At 47.1% G+C, this 16217-nt stretch overlaps 1 protein-coding gene across 17 annotated transcripts in view; it reads left to right on the top strand.

The window, feature by feature from the left end:
- Positions 1-16217, top strand: part of PTPRT (protein tyrosine phosphatase receptor type T) — a 1085477-nt gene that overhangs the window by 266137 nt on the left and 803123 nt on the right. For all 17 annotated transcript variants that reach the window (XM_078057227.1, XM_078057222.1, XM_078057226.1 and 14 more), the window contains exon 2: positions 9526-9651. In XM_078057227.1, the coding sequence (XP_077913353.1) occupies positions 9526-9651 (126 nt within the window). The remainder of the gene's footprint in view (positions 1-9525; positions 9652-16217) is intronic.

Below are 16217 nucleotides of genomic sequence, written 5' to 3'. Positions count from 1 at the left end.
CTGTGATGTAGGGGAAGTGCTTATTTAAATATGGGGAGTTCTTGTGCTTCTCTCAGCCCTTATCCCACTGGTAGGAGTGTAGCTTTGGAAGACAGTGGGAGACATGTTTCCTTTCTCTCCATTCCCCAGAGGAAGGAAAAAACATTCTCCATCTGGGAACTGGGGAAGAGGTGTTAAAAGCACATGACCTCATATAGACAACAAACACTCAAATGGTGAAACATGGTCCTTCTCTGTGACTGTGTTAAAATTAGAAATTTTTATGGCATTAAAGCAAATGTCAGCACATTTGCCTGTAGACCAATTCTAGACCTTCGCTGGTTTTTAAGCGGCCCAGCAACGAAGGATGGTTTTTACGTTCTTAACTGCTTTAGACAAAAGAAGAGTAGTATTTTGTGACATGTGAAAATCATAATGCAATTCAAAGTGCAATGTCAATAAACACTGAATTTCTCTATCGAATGCAACTCTGCTCATTCTTTTTTGTATGTTTCTGGCTGCTTCTGAGCCCCAGTGGTGTGGCTGTGTTGTCGTGAGAGATACTGGGTGACCCACTGAGGTGAGCTGAATTCTAGGATAGCCTCCAAGACCTCCACCCCCTGGCATGCCTACCCTGGGTAATCCCCATTCCTTGGATGGGACTGTGAGTACGATGGACTTCACGCCCATGATTAGTTCACATTAGTGACCAAGGTCAAGGAATTTCGCAGATGTAGCGAAGGCCCCAAATCGGTTGATTTAAGTTAATCAAAAAGGAGATGGTCTTGGATGGACCTGACCGAATTGGACAAGCCCTTAGAAAGGACTGTGCTCTGTCCAGAGCAGGAGATTTTGGGCATGAGAGACCAGGAACTGTGGGCAGCTTCTAGGGGCCGAGAGTAGCCCATGGATGGCAGCCAAGCAGAGGACACGGACCTCTGTCCTGTAACCGGGCACTGAATTCTGCCCCATACCACCTGAGCTCCAAACAGAACTTGAGCCCCAGAAAGAAATGGCAGTTCCCTGACACCTTGACCTTAGCCTGGTGAGGCCCTGAGAGACCAGCCCAGCCTTGCCTGCTGTCCTGACCTGCAGAAACCGTGAGATAATAAATGGGGGCTGTTTTAAGCCCCTCATTTTTGTGTTAATTTGTTGCATCGCTGTAGAAAAGCAACGTAACAGCAAAGTGGAGATATTTACTACTTGGGTTTTTTGGGAAAGTTTGCCAAACTCTGAGAGTAATTAAAATCACTTCTACCGCATTGCCTTTTCCTGTGCCCCTAAGTGTTTAGTCCTGCTGCCTCTTGAGTCTGTCTTAGTAGCTACTAAGTGTGAGCTTGCCACAGATCTGGGATGGCTGCGTGAGGCCTGAGCCCCCACCCCATGCACCTTCCTGCCTGCCTGAGACCCCACCTCCATTTCTTCTCCCCAGCACACTGTCGCCTCCTGTAAGTTAAAGAGAGGCCTGTCTCCCTGACTTGACCTCCAGGACTGCAGACCGGCATCTTGAGCCGAGCCAGTGATTGGGGGCAGAAGGCTTGCAGGCTGGCTCAGTGTTCCTCTCACAGGGATCAGAGAATTGTGGTACAGCCACCCATTTCCCTCAGCCAGAACTTCCTTTCAAGGCCAAGCTTGCCTTCCAAGTTCATTGCCATGACAACCTGGTGTGATGGGTAAGAATGTAGACTGAGCTGGTCAGTCTGGGTTCAAAGCCTCCCTTTGGCACTTGTGATTTCTGTGATCCTGGGGCTAGTTTTTTTTTTTTTTTTTTTTAAGCTTTTTGTGTCTTGGTTTCCTTATCTCTACAATGGGGGATAATGATCATACCTATCTCATGGGGCGATTGAGATAATTAAATGAGCTACTGTGGGTGAACACTTAGAATAGTGTCTGGCCTATAGTTCAGCACCTGACATGAGGTGTTCATTGTCATTACCACTCAGATTTACTTGGGATTTGTGTCTGCCCAGTAGCTTTGTGTCCACATCTCTCTGACCTTGCACCATGATTACCTGGCTCCTCTGGCATTGTGCCCACTACTCCTGCTCACAGCCTGCTCACACCCTGCTCACAGTTTAACCTGGAGCAGCCGGTTTCTCTTTCTGGGTCTGCTCCTAATGCTCTCACATTTCTCCTCTTTGGACATCTTGGCCCGCACATGTCTCACCTCACTCTTCCCCTTGTTTGATGGCCTGGATGGTTTCTCCTGGGCTCATCCTTTGACTTCCTTTCACACGCTGGGTTCAGTCTTTCCCTCTGTACTGGGCATTTGCAGGACCAGAGTAAATGCTCTTAAAAGGTCCAGTCTCAGGGTGAGTTCCAGATCTCTACTGTGCTCCAAGGCCTACACTGGGTTCATCTTAACCCCCAAAGGAAGCCCAGTGGAAGATGCAGCAGAGCCCCCTGTGGGGTCTCAGCCTGCCTCCCCTGCATGAGTGCCGGTCCATTTTAAATGTATTCAGCCATTCATTGAACAATAAAGTCAAGCACAGACTATGGGCTAGATGCTGAATGAAGAGATAAATGGCATGCCTCTGCTCTCATGGAGCTTTGGGGCTTGGAGTTGGAGGGACACAGTCCTGTGGTCTCATTTCTCCCTTTCCCCAGGTCTCCAGTGCTGGATGTGCCCTCAGAGCACCCAGGGGGGAGGGTATTGAATGGGCTACGAGGGTTTTGAGTTTTAGGTCTATACTTGCCAGAGGATGGGGTGTTACGGTTTCATCCTCCTCATGGCACATCACCTTGGTTGATCATGCTCATGTTTGTCAGTCAAAGTTACGAGCTTTGCTGGAAGGTGGTACTGGCCATGTAGAGGAAGTGAAGGCAACTCTCTGCCCTTTTTAAAAATGTTTTTTCCAGTTTTGTCTCTTTACTTGCTCCACCACTGGATGTTACAGGCACAGCTTTTTTTTTCCCCGCTGGAAGCAGCAGGATGAAACTTGGATTCTGTGAACACACATGGTGTTCTAAGAGCGGCAGGGCTGGAGCAAAGGAAAATACTCGGGCTTTGGTATCATTACAGCCTGAGACTAATGTCTTGACTTTACTACTTCATACAGGTTCGTTTACTTCCCTGTAAAATGGGTACAATCAAAATGGCATGGCCTGTGGTGATGGTTATATGCTCAGTGGCCAATAAAAGGAGATGTTAGTATTGTTACTGCTTTTTGTGAGGTATTCTTTCTCCCTGAAATTCCTAGTTGAGCACATCCCTTAGTAATTCTGAGGACAAGTTTTCATGTGTAAAACAGAGAAAGCAATGCTTCTTTCTTAGAGGAGGGGTTGGCAAACTACAGCCCCTGGGTAAGATCTTGCCCACCACCTGTTTTTGTAAATAAAGTTTTATTGGAACACAACCCATCCATTTGTTTATGTATTGTCTACAGCTGCTTTTACATTATGATGCCAGAGTTGAGTGGTTATGACTGAGACTGTATGGCTATAGAGTTGAAAATTATTACTGTTGGGCTCTTGACAGAGAAAGCGTGTTGATCCCTGTCTTAGAGAGCGGTGGTAGTTGGACTTACCTCCATTCGTGTACACACACCTATAAATACGTACTTACCCAGCTCAAGTGCGGTGCCTGGCATACGGCAGAAGCCCAGGAAATCTGTAGTTCCTCTTCTGAACTTAATTCTGTTCAAGAAAATACAGGATCATATCTGAGAAATGCAGAGGCAGACACATTTATATTTTTATTGAATTCTGTTCCTTTCTCATTTTCAAAAGAAGAGCTCATGTTTAAAAAAAATTCTGATTGGCACTATAAACTTTATTTATGCTTTAATGTATCTTAAAGTATGTATCCTGCACTATTTTTACTTCCCTTACAGATGCTGATACATTACCAAACCCAAATGGATTTTCAGGATCCAATTTCCTTGCTACAGTTTTCCATTTCTCTGTTGACTTTTTATGCTTGACTCACATCAGAGCATCTGGGGCCTTTGCCACATTCTGACCTCAACCCATCCAGGGAAATAGCTCCTATTTCTGGGTGCCAGGAGGTAGGGCTGGGTCCTTTGCCTGCGGCTGAACTGCCCTGTCCTGTCCTCCCCCAGTTATGTAGGTCTTCTCCAAACCAGGACATGTGCTCTGGAGGCTGAGCCTGATTCCTGGGGTAGGGGTAGGCTATGTGGTTTTGGTTTCCCCCCAAAATGATTGTGGTAGGGTTGACCTCAGTTAAATGGGTCTGCCTGTTTTATAAAACTGAATGAGGTGAGCATCCAAATGAGAGTCTTTTGGGACTCTTTCCAGTCATTAGTCTTTCCTAAGTAGCCTGCCACAACCACCTGCAGAGATGGCCAGGAGCCTTTTTGGTCAGGCATTAAGGACCTGAGGAATTGCACCAAGAGAGTAAACCTAATTTTTTAAAGATTAAGAGGAACAGCAGTGAGACTCGAGATTATCAAGGGTTTGCATATTTCGTGCCACAGGTCCAGGGGCAATTGCTCTTTGCTTTCTTCTCTTCTTGCTGCTCCCCAGGAGCCAATCCCTGGCTCGCAGCATGGCTCTGCATCTCTGTGGCTCCTGGCAGTTCCCAGTTCTCTCTGAGTCTCTGGAATCCTTAACCTTTACTACTGCAGTGTTTCCTGGTGATCCGTCATGCACACCTGAAAATGCAGGCCCAGGAATGAGGAAGAGATGTGAGCTAGAGGGGCTGTACCCAGCTGCAGTGTGGGTTGCTGTCAGGATGTATCATCTTGAGCTCATAACCACTCTTCCTCAATCTGTTGGTTGAGAGGAAGAAAATTCGGAGAGGCTTGCTTAAAAAAAAAAAAATTCCTGAAGTATGTTTTTTCTCCCAAATAGCTTTTAAAACTTGTCTCTGGGTCAAGCCAGACTACTCTACATTGAATCATATGGAGTCCCAGTGAGCAGCTTTCCCCCCGATTGCATGTTTGGGTAATACTGCCGGTTTATGTTGAGAATGACTATGAGAAATAGTCTCATGTCGTTGGCCATGCACTCCTTGTGTGGATGTTGTTTCAGACACTGTTCGTGATGGGGAATGGGATTTCTGTTACCAGTGGCCCTGTGGAGAAGTTCTTGTGTGAGCTAAGCGCCTGGAATGGTTGTAATTTTCCTGTGCAATTTGGCTTTTATTGTATGAACACAGAGTGTTCAGTATCTGAACAGATTTTCCTTTTTCTAGTGGCCATTGGAAGCTCAGAGCCAAATACCTAACTCCCTTTTAGCAGGCAGACGTGTAGGAAACTGCTTTTTTCTTTCTCTGTTCTCAATTGTTTTTTGCCATCATGCCTAACATGCTGGATTTCCTGGTTCCGTGTTCATCAAGCCACAGTGGGATTGTGAGCGGTAGTGCTAGAGTTGATAGAGGATAGATCAGGGATCAGTTAAACACCCTCCTTTGAATGGGATCTTTGGGCTTCAACACATCCCCATGAAGGTGTTTTTTGCATCTTTGCACCTTGGGCGTATGTTGATGTGGCTGTCTTTCCCTGCACTCTGCCAACTACATGAGTGTAAGAATTCTAATTGTCAATTCTGTGCCCCTGCACAGAACACATAAAAAACAAACAAACAAAAAAACCAACTTTGTTAAATGTTTCTAGAATGAGCAAAGGAATGCATTCTAATGGGAGGCCCAACCACGTTGGAAGCCCTTTGTGTGATCCTCTCTCATAACCTTGTAAGTGAAAGGCTTGGTCCTTGGTTTGGGGGAATACATTCTCTCTCTGGTCTATTAGAGCATGGGTTGTGCGATTAGGTCACCACAGAATTAATCTTGGCTCTAACACTCCCTTCTCTGTGAGTTGAGAAGGCCACTTAACCCTTCCATACATTAATTACCTTGTACTTATAGTAGGGATAATAACCTACCTCACCAGGTTGCAAGCATTAAGTGAAAGCAAGTGAGATGAAATATGCAGCCCGTGTCTAGTATATTGCCTGGCATGCAGCAGATGCTCGAGAGAGCGTGCTTCTTATATTCGTCAGGGTGCAGGAGGTTCTGCAGTGGTCATACTTAACCCTTAAGGTGTCAGCAACGTAGGACACGTTATTTTGCTCTGGGAAGGTTAATGGCTGGCTCTCTTCCAGGGAGTGTCTTAGGGATCTAGACGTCTTTTTTCCTTTGATGCCACTGCCTTCCCCTGTAGTTTGGAAGTTCCTCACAGCAGGGGCAGGTGAGGTGGACTGTTTGTAAGAGATCATTTTTACAGGCCAGTCATGCAACCTGCAAATGATGGATATCACTTTGTTACATGTTTCTAGGGTTTACTACCCGGTCTTACTACCCAGATGGAAGTGGCTTGGAGACCTAGTGCTCTTTCTTTTTTCTTTCTTTCCTTTCCTTTTTTTTTTTAAATAAATGTGGGGAGGGGCAAAGGGAAAGGGGGAGAGAGAGAGACTCTTTTTTTTTTTTTTTTTAAGATTTCATTTATTTGAGAAAGAGTGTGCACGAGTAGGGGGAGGGGCAGGGAGAGAGGGATAAGCAGACTCCGAGCTGAGCAGAGAGCCCAACATGGGGCTCCATCCCAGGCGCCCAGGATCATGACCCGAGCTGATGGCATATGCCCAACAAACTGAGCCACCCAGATGCCCCATCTTCTGTATGCACAAGAGAGAAGACCCAAACAGTTTGCCATACATGTAGCATGGTCTTGGCCACTCTTTCCTTCTCTCAGCCTGGAGGCCGATCTCAGTTTAGGATGCTAAGGTCTCCAGTGGACACTAGAGATGCTGCAGGCGCCCCTTGCTTATCAATTCCAGCACGTCAGGATCTGTTGTCCATGGCATTGATCCGATTTATTTGTCTCTGGGCCCCTGGCAGGTGATGGCAGGGAGATGTAGAGGAGGGAGGTTAGCCCTCCGAAGAAAAGCACACCTGCTGCCGTCACTGCTTTTAAATTGTAAACGTCATGTGTCTTGGGCATTCACACTCTGCTCTGGTTGGGAAGTTTGTAGAAGTGATTTGGGAGGATCACTTGGGATTTGTCAGACAGGCAGTGTGGGGAAGGAGCTTCCTAGATGGAAGGGGCGAGGCTGAGTGCCGGGGGCTCTGTGCTCACTGTCGCTGTTACTGAAGCAGAGCTCCGTCTGTGTCAGGCATCCCGTTAGCATTATTGGTTCATTCATTCAACAGATATTTAAGCCCTACTATGTGCCAGAGCTGTTCCCAGCCACTCTGACGCTGACTATCTGGTGGGAGCTGCTTGAGTGCCTCCCACCTTGCCTTTCAAAGGCCATCCTTCTCCACTGTACCCGGGGTGAAGTGTCTTCTCCAACCCTCTCCTCTCATCTCCTGGGCCTCCCGTCCTTGCCCGTTGACCTCTGTCCACGCACACTGGTCATCGCCCTTCTTCCCTCAGTTCCCTGAATTACCAGCAGCACACGGCTGCCCTGTGTGGCCAGCTCTCCCCGAGGAGCTGGGTGTAGTGGAGGGACAGGAGAGCACAGACCAGGGCACTGTTTCCGGGGCCCCAAGCTAGTAGGCTCCTCTCCCGCACCCCAGCCGCGGCCTCTGTGGCATGGTGCTGAAATGCATGCGGGTTTATTCATTGACTTGTTTACCATCAGTCTGTGTTGCTGAAGAGCGCTAGCAGGCTGCTTCTGTGAACCACTGTATACCCAGGGCCTCGGACTCTCCGGGATCTGCACTACTGCTCAGTTAAACGGTTGTTGAATTGGGGCGCCTGGGTGGCTCAGTCGATGAAGTGTCTGACTCTTGATTTTGGCTCAGGTCACGATCTCGGGGTTGTGAGATTGAGCCCCGCGTTGGGTGCCACACTTGGGGTGGAGTCTGCTTGAGACCCTCTCTCTCCTCCTCTGTCCTCCCCACTCCCTGTTCGTGCTCATGCACATGTGCGCTCTCAAATATATCTTTAAAAAAAACAACAGTTGTTGAAGAATGAGTAAATGAAATCATGTATTTTAGTTTTTACCAAGGCATCAGGCAGTTTCTGTCAGAGGAAATTTCTTACTGGCCGTCATCTTCTGTAGGTTTCTGCTTTTTATTGTTTCTTGCATTCCTCTCTCCCTCTCCTCTGCTTTTTAATCTAGGTACCTATATAAGACACCCCAAATTCCTGTTACTTTTTAGGACAAAGTCATTGAATACTCTCTACTTAAGCCCAAAGTCCTGTACTACCAAAGTAGGTCCAGCCTTCCTCAGCCCAGCCAAGACTCCACATTGGGGTGTTAAGGGCCAACTCTTCCGGGTTCTCATTCACAGTAAGGAAGGAAAGTAGAGAAAGCCTTTGGCATCATAGGGTTTTTTAGTGGTGTTGTGACTGTCTTCCATATTATACCTGTCAACAGGACTTCCACCCTGCTAAGCAGAGGACATCCCAGGCCTGGGGTGCAGAGAGGGGCTTTTGTCCTTGGCAGCTGGTGGAGAAGGCAGTGTGATGTTAGGGGAGGCTGTAGACGCAGGCTGGGGCTAGCGAGGGTGGCTTCTGTACGCGGATCAGAACCACGTGTGCACGAGTGATGGGGAAGCAGGAGTGTGTAAGGGAGGGAGATGGTGCTGTGATGAGACCTGAGCATCACGGAAATGGGGGGCAGTGGCAAAGTTGGATTGGGTGTGAAACTGGGTCTGGGAGACGAGTCAGGAGGCTGCTGCCTCTGTGTCCCACCAGCTCACCCTGGATGCCCTTCCTCCTGTTCTTGGTCCACGGAGATGCTGGATCCTCCAGAGCCTTGATCAGTCCTCCTCCAGGATGTCATGGCGCCTGTTTCTCCGGACAGACTGGCATTCCCTCCTTGGAGCCCTGGTTCTGTACCCCGCAGTCAGCATCACTCGGAGGGGACCTCCAACCCCCTAAGAGTATGCTTAGTAAATCCTTGTCAGAATTGAACTGATACAGCTTCCTACAAAATGGTGGGTGACTTTTTAAACACTGTGAACATTGACTTCACTATCTTCCAGGTGCACGATTGTCTGATTCTTCCACAAATTTGATTTTTATGCCATGAAACATGAGTTTTCACAAACTGCTTTTATAGGGAAGGGGATAGATGTGGAGAATTTACTCTGTGCCAGTTACTCTACGTATGTTACCCCATTTCATCCTCATGGTGTTTCTGTCCAGTGGCTCTTCCCTCCGTGTCACAGGTGAGGAGACTGAGATGTAGGTGAGGCCGCAGCTGGCCCGGATCTGCATGGCTGAGATCTGTGGCTGGTCTGGCCGGACTCTGGGGCTGGTGCTCTCTCTGCTGTCCCCAGTGTCTCTCCCTGTGGCAGGAAACAGTCACAGAGGCATGCCCTGGCATTCCTTTTTCCTGCTTAGAATGAGGCGTTGCTGTTTACTTTCTCAGGAAGGAAGATTGAAATCAATGTAACTGGCCTTATTAACTTTTTTTAAATGGTGTGTGGTGGGGTGGCGGGCTGCAGATGCCAGCGCATTTCCTGAGAGCACCAAAACAAATATAAAAATCCAATTTGCTTGCCCTTTTTTTTTTTTTTTAAATCTTCTCCAGAGTTTAACATTCAAAGCTGTAAATGAAGAACTGATGAGATGGGGGTAACAAGCCAAGTCTCAGACACAAGGATGTATTTACTCCTATCTCTTTTGTCTGCAGGTGGCTGTTCCTTTGATGAGCACTACGGCAACTGTGGTTATAGCGTGGCCCTGGGGACCAATGGGTTTACGTGGGAGCAGATTAACACGTGGGAGAAACCAATGCTGGACCCAGCGGTGCCCACAGGTACGTGATCCCCTGTGTTTGAGGCTGTGATGAGGATGACTCACTCTTTGGATGGCTTGTGGGGACAAACTTTCTTAGGGATTGAGCTGTCTGAGAGGGCAGTAGAAGGTTCACTGGTAGTAATTCCCCATCCCCAGGGCTGTTCAAACCAAGGCTTGGTGAATTCTTAAGGTATGTGGTAGGAATCACATGTCACCTAGATTCAGGAACCTTGAGAATTTCTTTTAGCTTTAAGAGTCTAAGATTTAGCTGCAAGTTAGGGCATCCCTGGGTTTTGCTTGGGAACCTAATAGTAGTTGGATTTTGTGGGAGAGAAAGTCTGAAGAATGAGGTCATTCCTTTTCTTCCAGGACACAGACACACATATATCTAGGGAAACTGGCACAGTCAGACTATTACTCATAAAGTTAATGTCCTGACATCCTGAATGTGCAGCTTATCCTTAACCAGTGGGGCTAAAGGGCTAATGTAATTTCTTGGTGGACAGCTGCTTATGGCAGGCATGTGAGAGTGACATCTGATGTATTCTAGGGAAGATACGCCTAGCAGAGGAACACTCAGAATACATTTAAGGTGGGGTATGCCTGGGTGACTGGACTCTTGAAAAGGCTTACCTGGGGACATAAGCCAGGCAGCGTTGCAATTCTGGGAACATGAGGATCACCTCTTTGTATGTGTGATCCCAGGTTCAGCGGTAAAGACATCTGGTTGTTGGAGAGGGGACGTTGTGTCTGTGGTTCCTTCCTGCCCAAGGGCTCCTCTAACCCACACGTTGTCTTCTTTTTCTCGCCTACACCTTCTGGCACCCTTCCTCACTTTGACCACTAAATATGGGAGATCTCAGGCTTGTTCTATACTGTTTCCATGTGTATGAGGTTCTCCAGAGAAACAGTCAATAGGATATATATATAGAGATACATTTAAGAGGAGATTTAGTACAGGAATTGGCTCACTGTATAGAGGCTGAGCAGTCCTGTGATCTGTTGTCTGCAAGCTGGAGAACCAGGAAAACCAGTGGTGTAATTCGGTCCGAGTCTGGGGCTGATGGTTACACCCTGATGTGAGTTTGAAATCCCAAGAACCAGGAACACTGATATTTGAGAGACGGATACCCTTAGCTCAAGTAGAGAGAATGAATTCACCCTGCCTTTCCCTTTTTGTTCTGTTTGGGCTCACAAGGGAGTGGATGATGCCTCCCATGTTGGGGAGGGCTGTCTGCCTTACTCAGTTTGCCAATTCAAATGTTAATCTATTCTGGAAATACCCTCATAGACACTCCCAGAGATAATGTTCTAGCAGCGATTTGGGCATCTCATAGCCCAGGGAAGTTGACATACAACATTAACCATCACACTCTGGATGGCCTCCACCCCTCCTGTGCCTTCATTTGCCATCAGCCATCTTGTATGAACTCTAGACCTACACCCCCCACTGCCTGGCTGCCACTTCTTCTTGTTGTCCTCTGGGGAGAGGGGTCTAACAGGATGCCACTAAGCTGGAGACAGAGAAGATGCTCAGGGATGTCCAGGTAAGGGTGTGGCCTGTGTGGCCTCAGTGACCGTGAGTTTGACTCCAAAGCAGGAGACTACTGGATGGTTCTGTATAGTTCCAGTTAAGGGCGTAAATGGTTGTATAAGTTTTTCATGAGTGTAGATACCAGCCCCAGGTAAAATAAATTGGTGCTATGGTACAAAATTGAGCTTTGCAGACCTGGTAGGATCTTACTTGGCATGAGCAGAGTCATCAACAACTACATATGCCCCTTCATAAGGTGACTGAGGGACAACCTATTTGCCCGTTGCCCCATCATCCTTTTTAACACTGCTGACTTTATTCTCAGAAGTGTCTTGGTTTAGACGATAGAATCACTCATTCCATTAGGAACCCACAGAGTCCAGAGCACTCTGCTGGAATGTACCACGTGCTCCGTTTTGCCTGGCCATCTTTGTGGTTGGCCAGATACATCCAGATCTTCTAGTATTTGCATGCACACGCATATGCTCTTCCTGCTTCTCCTTAGCCCACCTGTAGGATCTTGTACGCTCTTTAAACTCAACAGCTCCCAAACTGAGCTCTTGATTTCCATCTCCCACTCCCTGTGTACTTGCTTTGCCATGTTCCTTGTCAGGAAAGACCACTCTCCATAGAACCTTCTCCTCCACCTCATTCTCTTGTTCTGCCCCTTCATATCTCAGCATAAACACCACTTCCTTAGGATATAGCGCTTCCAAGACACTTCAGCCTGGGTCATCGCATCCTACGCTTTTTCTCAAGAATGGAGGTCACAGTGCATGTTGTTTGTTCAGTGTATGTTTTACCCCCAGATGAGATATTCCGTGTGCCTGGGGACCACGCTCACCTCGAGAGAGCAGCCTACTTTGTGGTTCCCCAGGAACCCCCTCTGCCCAGCCTTCTGGGTATTAGGGGCAGCCCAAGGCCAAGCCTGTGTACCTGCCGGGAGTGTGGTGAACTGCAGGGTGGCGGCCCGCTGCTCCAGCCTCTCCCAGCGTGGTTCCCAGGACTCTCGAGATGGGAGCTGAGCCTCTACTCGGGCCTGATAGAGGGTACCAGGCTGCAGGTGGCAGAAGGTGGCCTAGTAGGTGCTGGGGCAGGCAGGGGGGCACTCTTCCCCATTGAGGTAGACAGCATGGGCCAAGTTGCTATTGCCGGGCACACTTGTTCATAGCTTTATCTTAGTGCTTAATACAGGGCATTGTACAAAATATGAACAAAATAACCTTCCGTTGGATGGATACATGGATGGATGGCCAAATAGCCTTTATCAAGTGTATTTTATTTTTTATTTAAAAATTTTGTTTGCTCTCTGTTGCTTATTCTTTTTTTGAGTTGAAGTACATACATTGTTGGCATACAATGTTAATTTTGGGTGTACTTCATAGTGATTGAACAAGTCTGTATATTATGCTATGCTCACCAGCATCTCTCTCCATACATTGACTATATTCCCTATGTTGTGCCTTTCATCCTTATGACCTAGTCATTCCTTTGTATCTCCCACTCCCCTTCACCCATTTTGCCCACACCCCACTTCCCCTTCCCTCTGGCAACCATCAGTTTATTCTCTGTACTTATGGGTCTGATTCTGCTTTTTGTCTATTCATTTGTTTTTTAGATTCTATGTGTAACTGAAATCTTAAGGTATTTGTCTTTCTCTGACTTATTTCACTATCAACTGTTTTTTAAATGAAGAATGATAAGCATGTTGAAATGCTGTTGGGCCCTCTATTGACTGATGATGAATTTTTAATCTTTCTTACAATCCTTCCATTTTACAGATCAGGAAACCAAGGTTCTAAGAAGCTGAGTAACATTGCTTTTCCCACCATGCCAATCTCTCTTCCCAAAGGAGTAACTCTTGCTTCTAATCTTAATTTTCTCAGCCCCTCATTATGGCAGAGTGTCATTTCATAAATATTGGATTGTGCTAATACAATTTTCTGAGCTTTTCTAAATAGAGGCATTTGATAATGATCACTGAAATTATTCTGTCATGATGCGCCTGTGGATTTTAGCTGCTCTGCATGCTTCTTAGGCAGAGAGGCATGAAAGTGAATTTGGATTAGGCAAAATTGTTCTTCTCATGGGCAAAAACTGAAATCTTACTTTTCCTTTTGTAAAACGAGCAGTTTCCATTCTTTGGAAGTCCAGTTTAAGTCTATTTATTCAGATGTTCCACGACCTTTGACTCATCCATTTCTGTGTGACAAACTCTGTGCTAGGCTGTGGGGTAGATCATACTATGTCATTTTGGCACTTAATCCCTCTGCTGGCTTCTCCTGGCGCATGGGTTGAAATCTGAACTCCTTGCTGCAGCCTGCATGATCTAGTGTCTTCTGCAAGCCCTTTTTTATTCTCAAAATGTCCCAGACACACTGGCTCCTTTCAGTTCCTTGGAGACTGAAAGACTGTCGCATTCTTTTCTGGCTCAGGACATTTGCACATGCTGTTTCACTTCACTGGAATGGATTTTTCTACTATTCACTTGGCTGATGTCTTCAGGCCTCAGCTCAAATGACTCCTCCTCAGGGAGATGGTCCCTTACCAGTCTGTGTAAAGAAAGAGTCCCTCCTTGTTCTTCCCATAGTATCCTGTTCTTGGCTTTCAAAGTTCTTGTCATCAATGTGTTTCCAGGCCAGCTTATTCCAATCCTATGCCATAGCTCAGTGACTCTGAGCCCTTAATCCCACTGCGTCAGTTTCATCTTCTTTAGTATAGGAACCAGTGTGAAAGTTAAAGAGAATGATGCCTGAGAGAGTGTGAAGTGTCTGCACATAGTAGGACTTCATCAGTACTGGTTGCCTTGTGCTCTTTTCTGGTTCTTACAGTCTCTGGAACTGTAAGTCTAAGTTCTCCTTACAGCCTTGCCCCTTCCTTCAAGTTCACCTGACCCCAGGTACTGCTTTACCCGGGTGCACCACCCAGCAGGTGGTCTGCATGGGTCCCTGAGAGACCCAGGGAGGCTTTTCAATACCCAGGGTACTTGCTGCCCCGAGGGCTTGCACACCTCCTCTATCTCTGCTCTGTTAATTCAGTGCTGCACACAGTCACTCTCAGAGTCTTTTCCTCATCCCTTTCCATGGGAAGAGCCTGTCATTCCAGGCTTCCGACCTGGTTTTGCTCTGACCTCATCTTTGTTGGGGCTTTCCCAGAGCAATGGGGGTTACTATACCCACAGAGCCTCCCTAGAAGCCTTGATCTGGTCCTTGGCACTTCCTGCAGGTGTCTCTGGTTTCTAGCTGTGCCTTCCCCAGCCTTGGCGTAGTGTCAACATGTCCACCCTGGGAGACAGCCCAAGGCCCAGTATGTGTGTGTGTGGGAGAGCTCCTTGGGGGCTGGAGGGAGATTCAAGACTGTTACGTGTCCTTTCAAAAGGGCTAAAACCAGAGGCATTGGGGCTTGGGAGGTATCCTTCAATTTCTTCTGCTTGTAGGCTGTTTAAGTGTTGGGATGAAGTAAGGTTGACTCTCAGGCTGAAAACCCAGGTGCGTTAGAAATGCTGCCTTTATATCAACTTATACCTGACCCTGAGCTTCCAGGGAGTTAGGTATACATTTTTTCATGTTAGGGGCTCCCCCTTCCGTAGGGGTTTGCAGATATCCTGGGGACTTAAACAGGCCAGGCTATTGTGGTTTCCTCTTAAAGCCCACTGTCCCATTCCCGTGGTCTCTTTGGGTCTAGTAATTCTGCTGCTGCTTTCTAGGTTTGGGAGCCCTTGTGTGGCGTCTAGCCAGCCTCGGGGCGTCAGCCGTCATCCTTTCTGGGGCCAGTGCCACAGAGCAGTATGAGACCAGCGGGACCATCCCTCACCCTTCCCACTGTGGAAGACTCTCTCTCCTCACTTTCGAAACCCCAAAGGCACACCTTTGTTGGCCCGGCCCTTATCGAACTCCTAATCTCTTAAGTTTAAGCTTTCAGATAAGGAGAGGAAAGAAGGAACCCTTGACTTCAAGCTCCTTCTTCTCTGCATCTTGCACAAATTTCTAGAGCAGAGACCTGCAAAGATCCTAGTTAGTTACCTGACTGGAAGGGGCAGATGTTAGGAAACATCAGAGAAAACACACACAAGCATTCGCACACAGAAAGGAATATTGCAACCAGTCGGCCTGCCACGGAAGCAGGCACAGTCTCCAGGTTGTGATGCTCCTTTCCCTTTATGCCAGTGGTCCTGGCAGGCCCTCGCACTGTAGGACTGGTGGAGGAAGAGAGACACGCAGACACACAGGGGAGGTGGCCGCGTGAAGACAGAGGCAGAGATTGGAGTTGTACATCTACAGGCCATGGAATGCCACGGATTACTTGCAGACACCAGAAGCCTCCTCTAGAGCCTTGGGAGAGAACAGGTCCCTGCCAGCACCTTGATTTCAGACTTGTCGACCCCATATCTCTGAGAGGATCAGTTTCTGTTGGCTTAAGCTACCCAGTTTGCGGCAATTTGTTACGGCAGCCCTAGGACACTGTTCCTGGGGCAATCACATTCCTGTATCCTGATCCCATTACCTTGTCCCCAGTAGAACTCACAGCAGAGTGCTGGAAGGATTGGAACCTTTGCTTTCTTTGAAGAGAACTGACCTTTTTCTCTGTGTTTATTCTAACCAAGAATTAGACTAGGTGAAATGTATAGGAAAGTGCTTCGTGTGCCACCATCCTGTGAGTTCAGGGATCTTGTCTCCTCTTTCTTTTGAGAAAACCAAAGCCCCAGAATGATGAAGTGATTGGCCCAACCTCATGCAAGTTATATATTAAAGAGGAGCCAGCCTTCAAATCCAGGATAAACAAAGTCCATATACATGGCAGTGTCATCAACTAAACATCTTTTAAAATTATTTCTATTTAAAGTCCTGATCTATGAGTGCAAAAATAATTTATGTTCATTGTAAAGAATATGCACAGTAGAGGTAGCTATAAGGAACAAAAAAAAGTCATGTATGCACACAAACTTACATAAATCTCTATTTTTCTACTTAATGCTCTTTTTAAGTGTTTTCCCATGTCCTTAAATATTCCTCAAAAGCATACTTTCTAAAGGCTTCATAGATTTCCATTAC

The sequence above is a fragment of the Halichoerus grypus genome, chromosome 10, assembly GCF_964656455.1.
Source record: "Halichoerus grypus chromosome 10, mHalGry1.hap1.1, whole genome shotgun sequence".
NCBI lineage: Eukaryota > Metazoa > Chordata > Mammalia > Carnivora > Phocidae > Halichoerus > Halichoerus grypus.
Note: the sequence above shows the minus strand (reverse complement) of the source record. Positions and strands in the feature narration are given on the sequence as shown.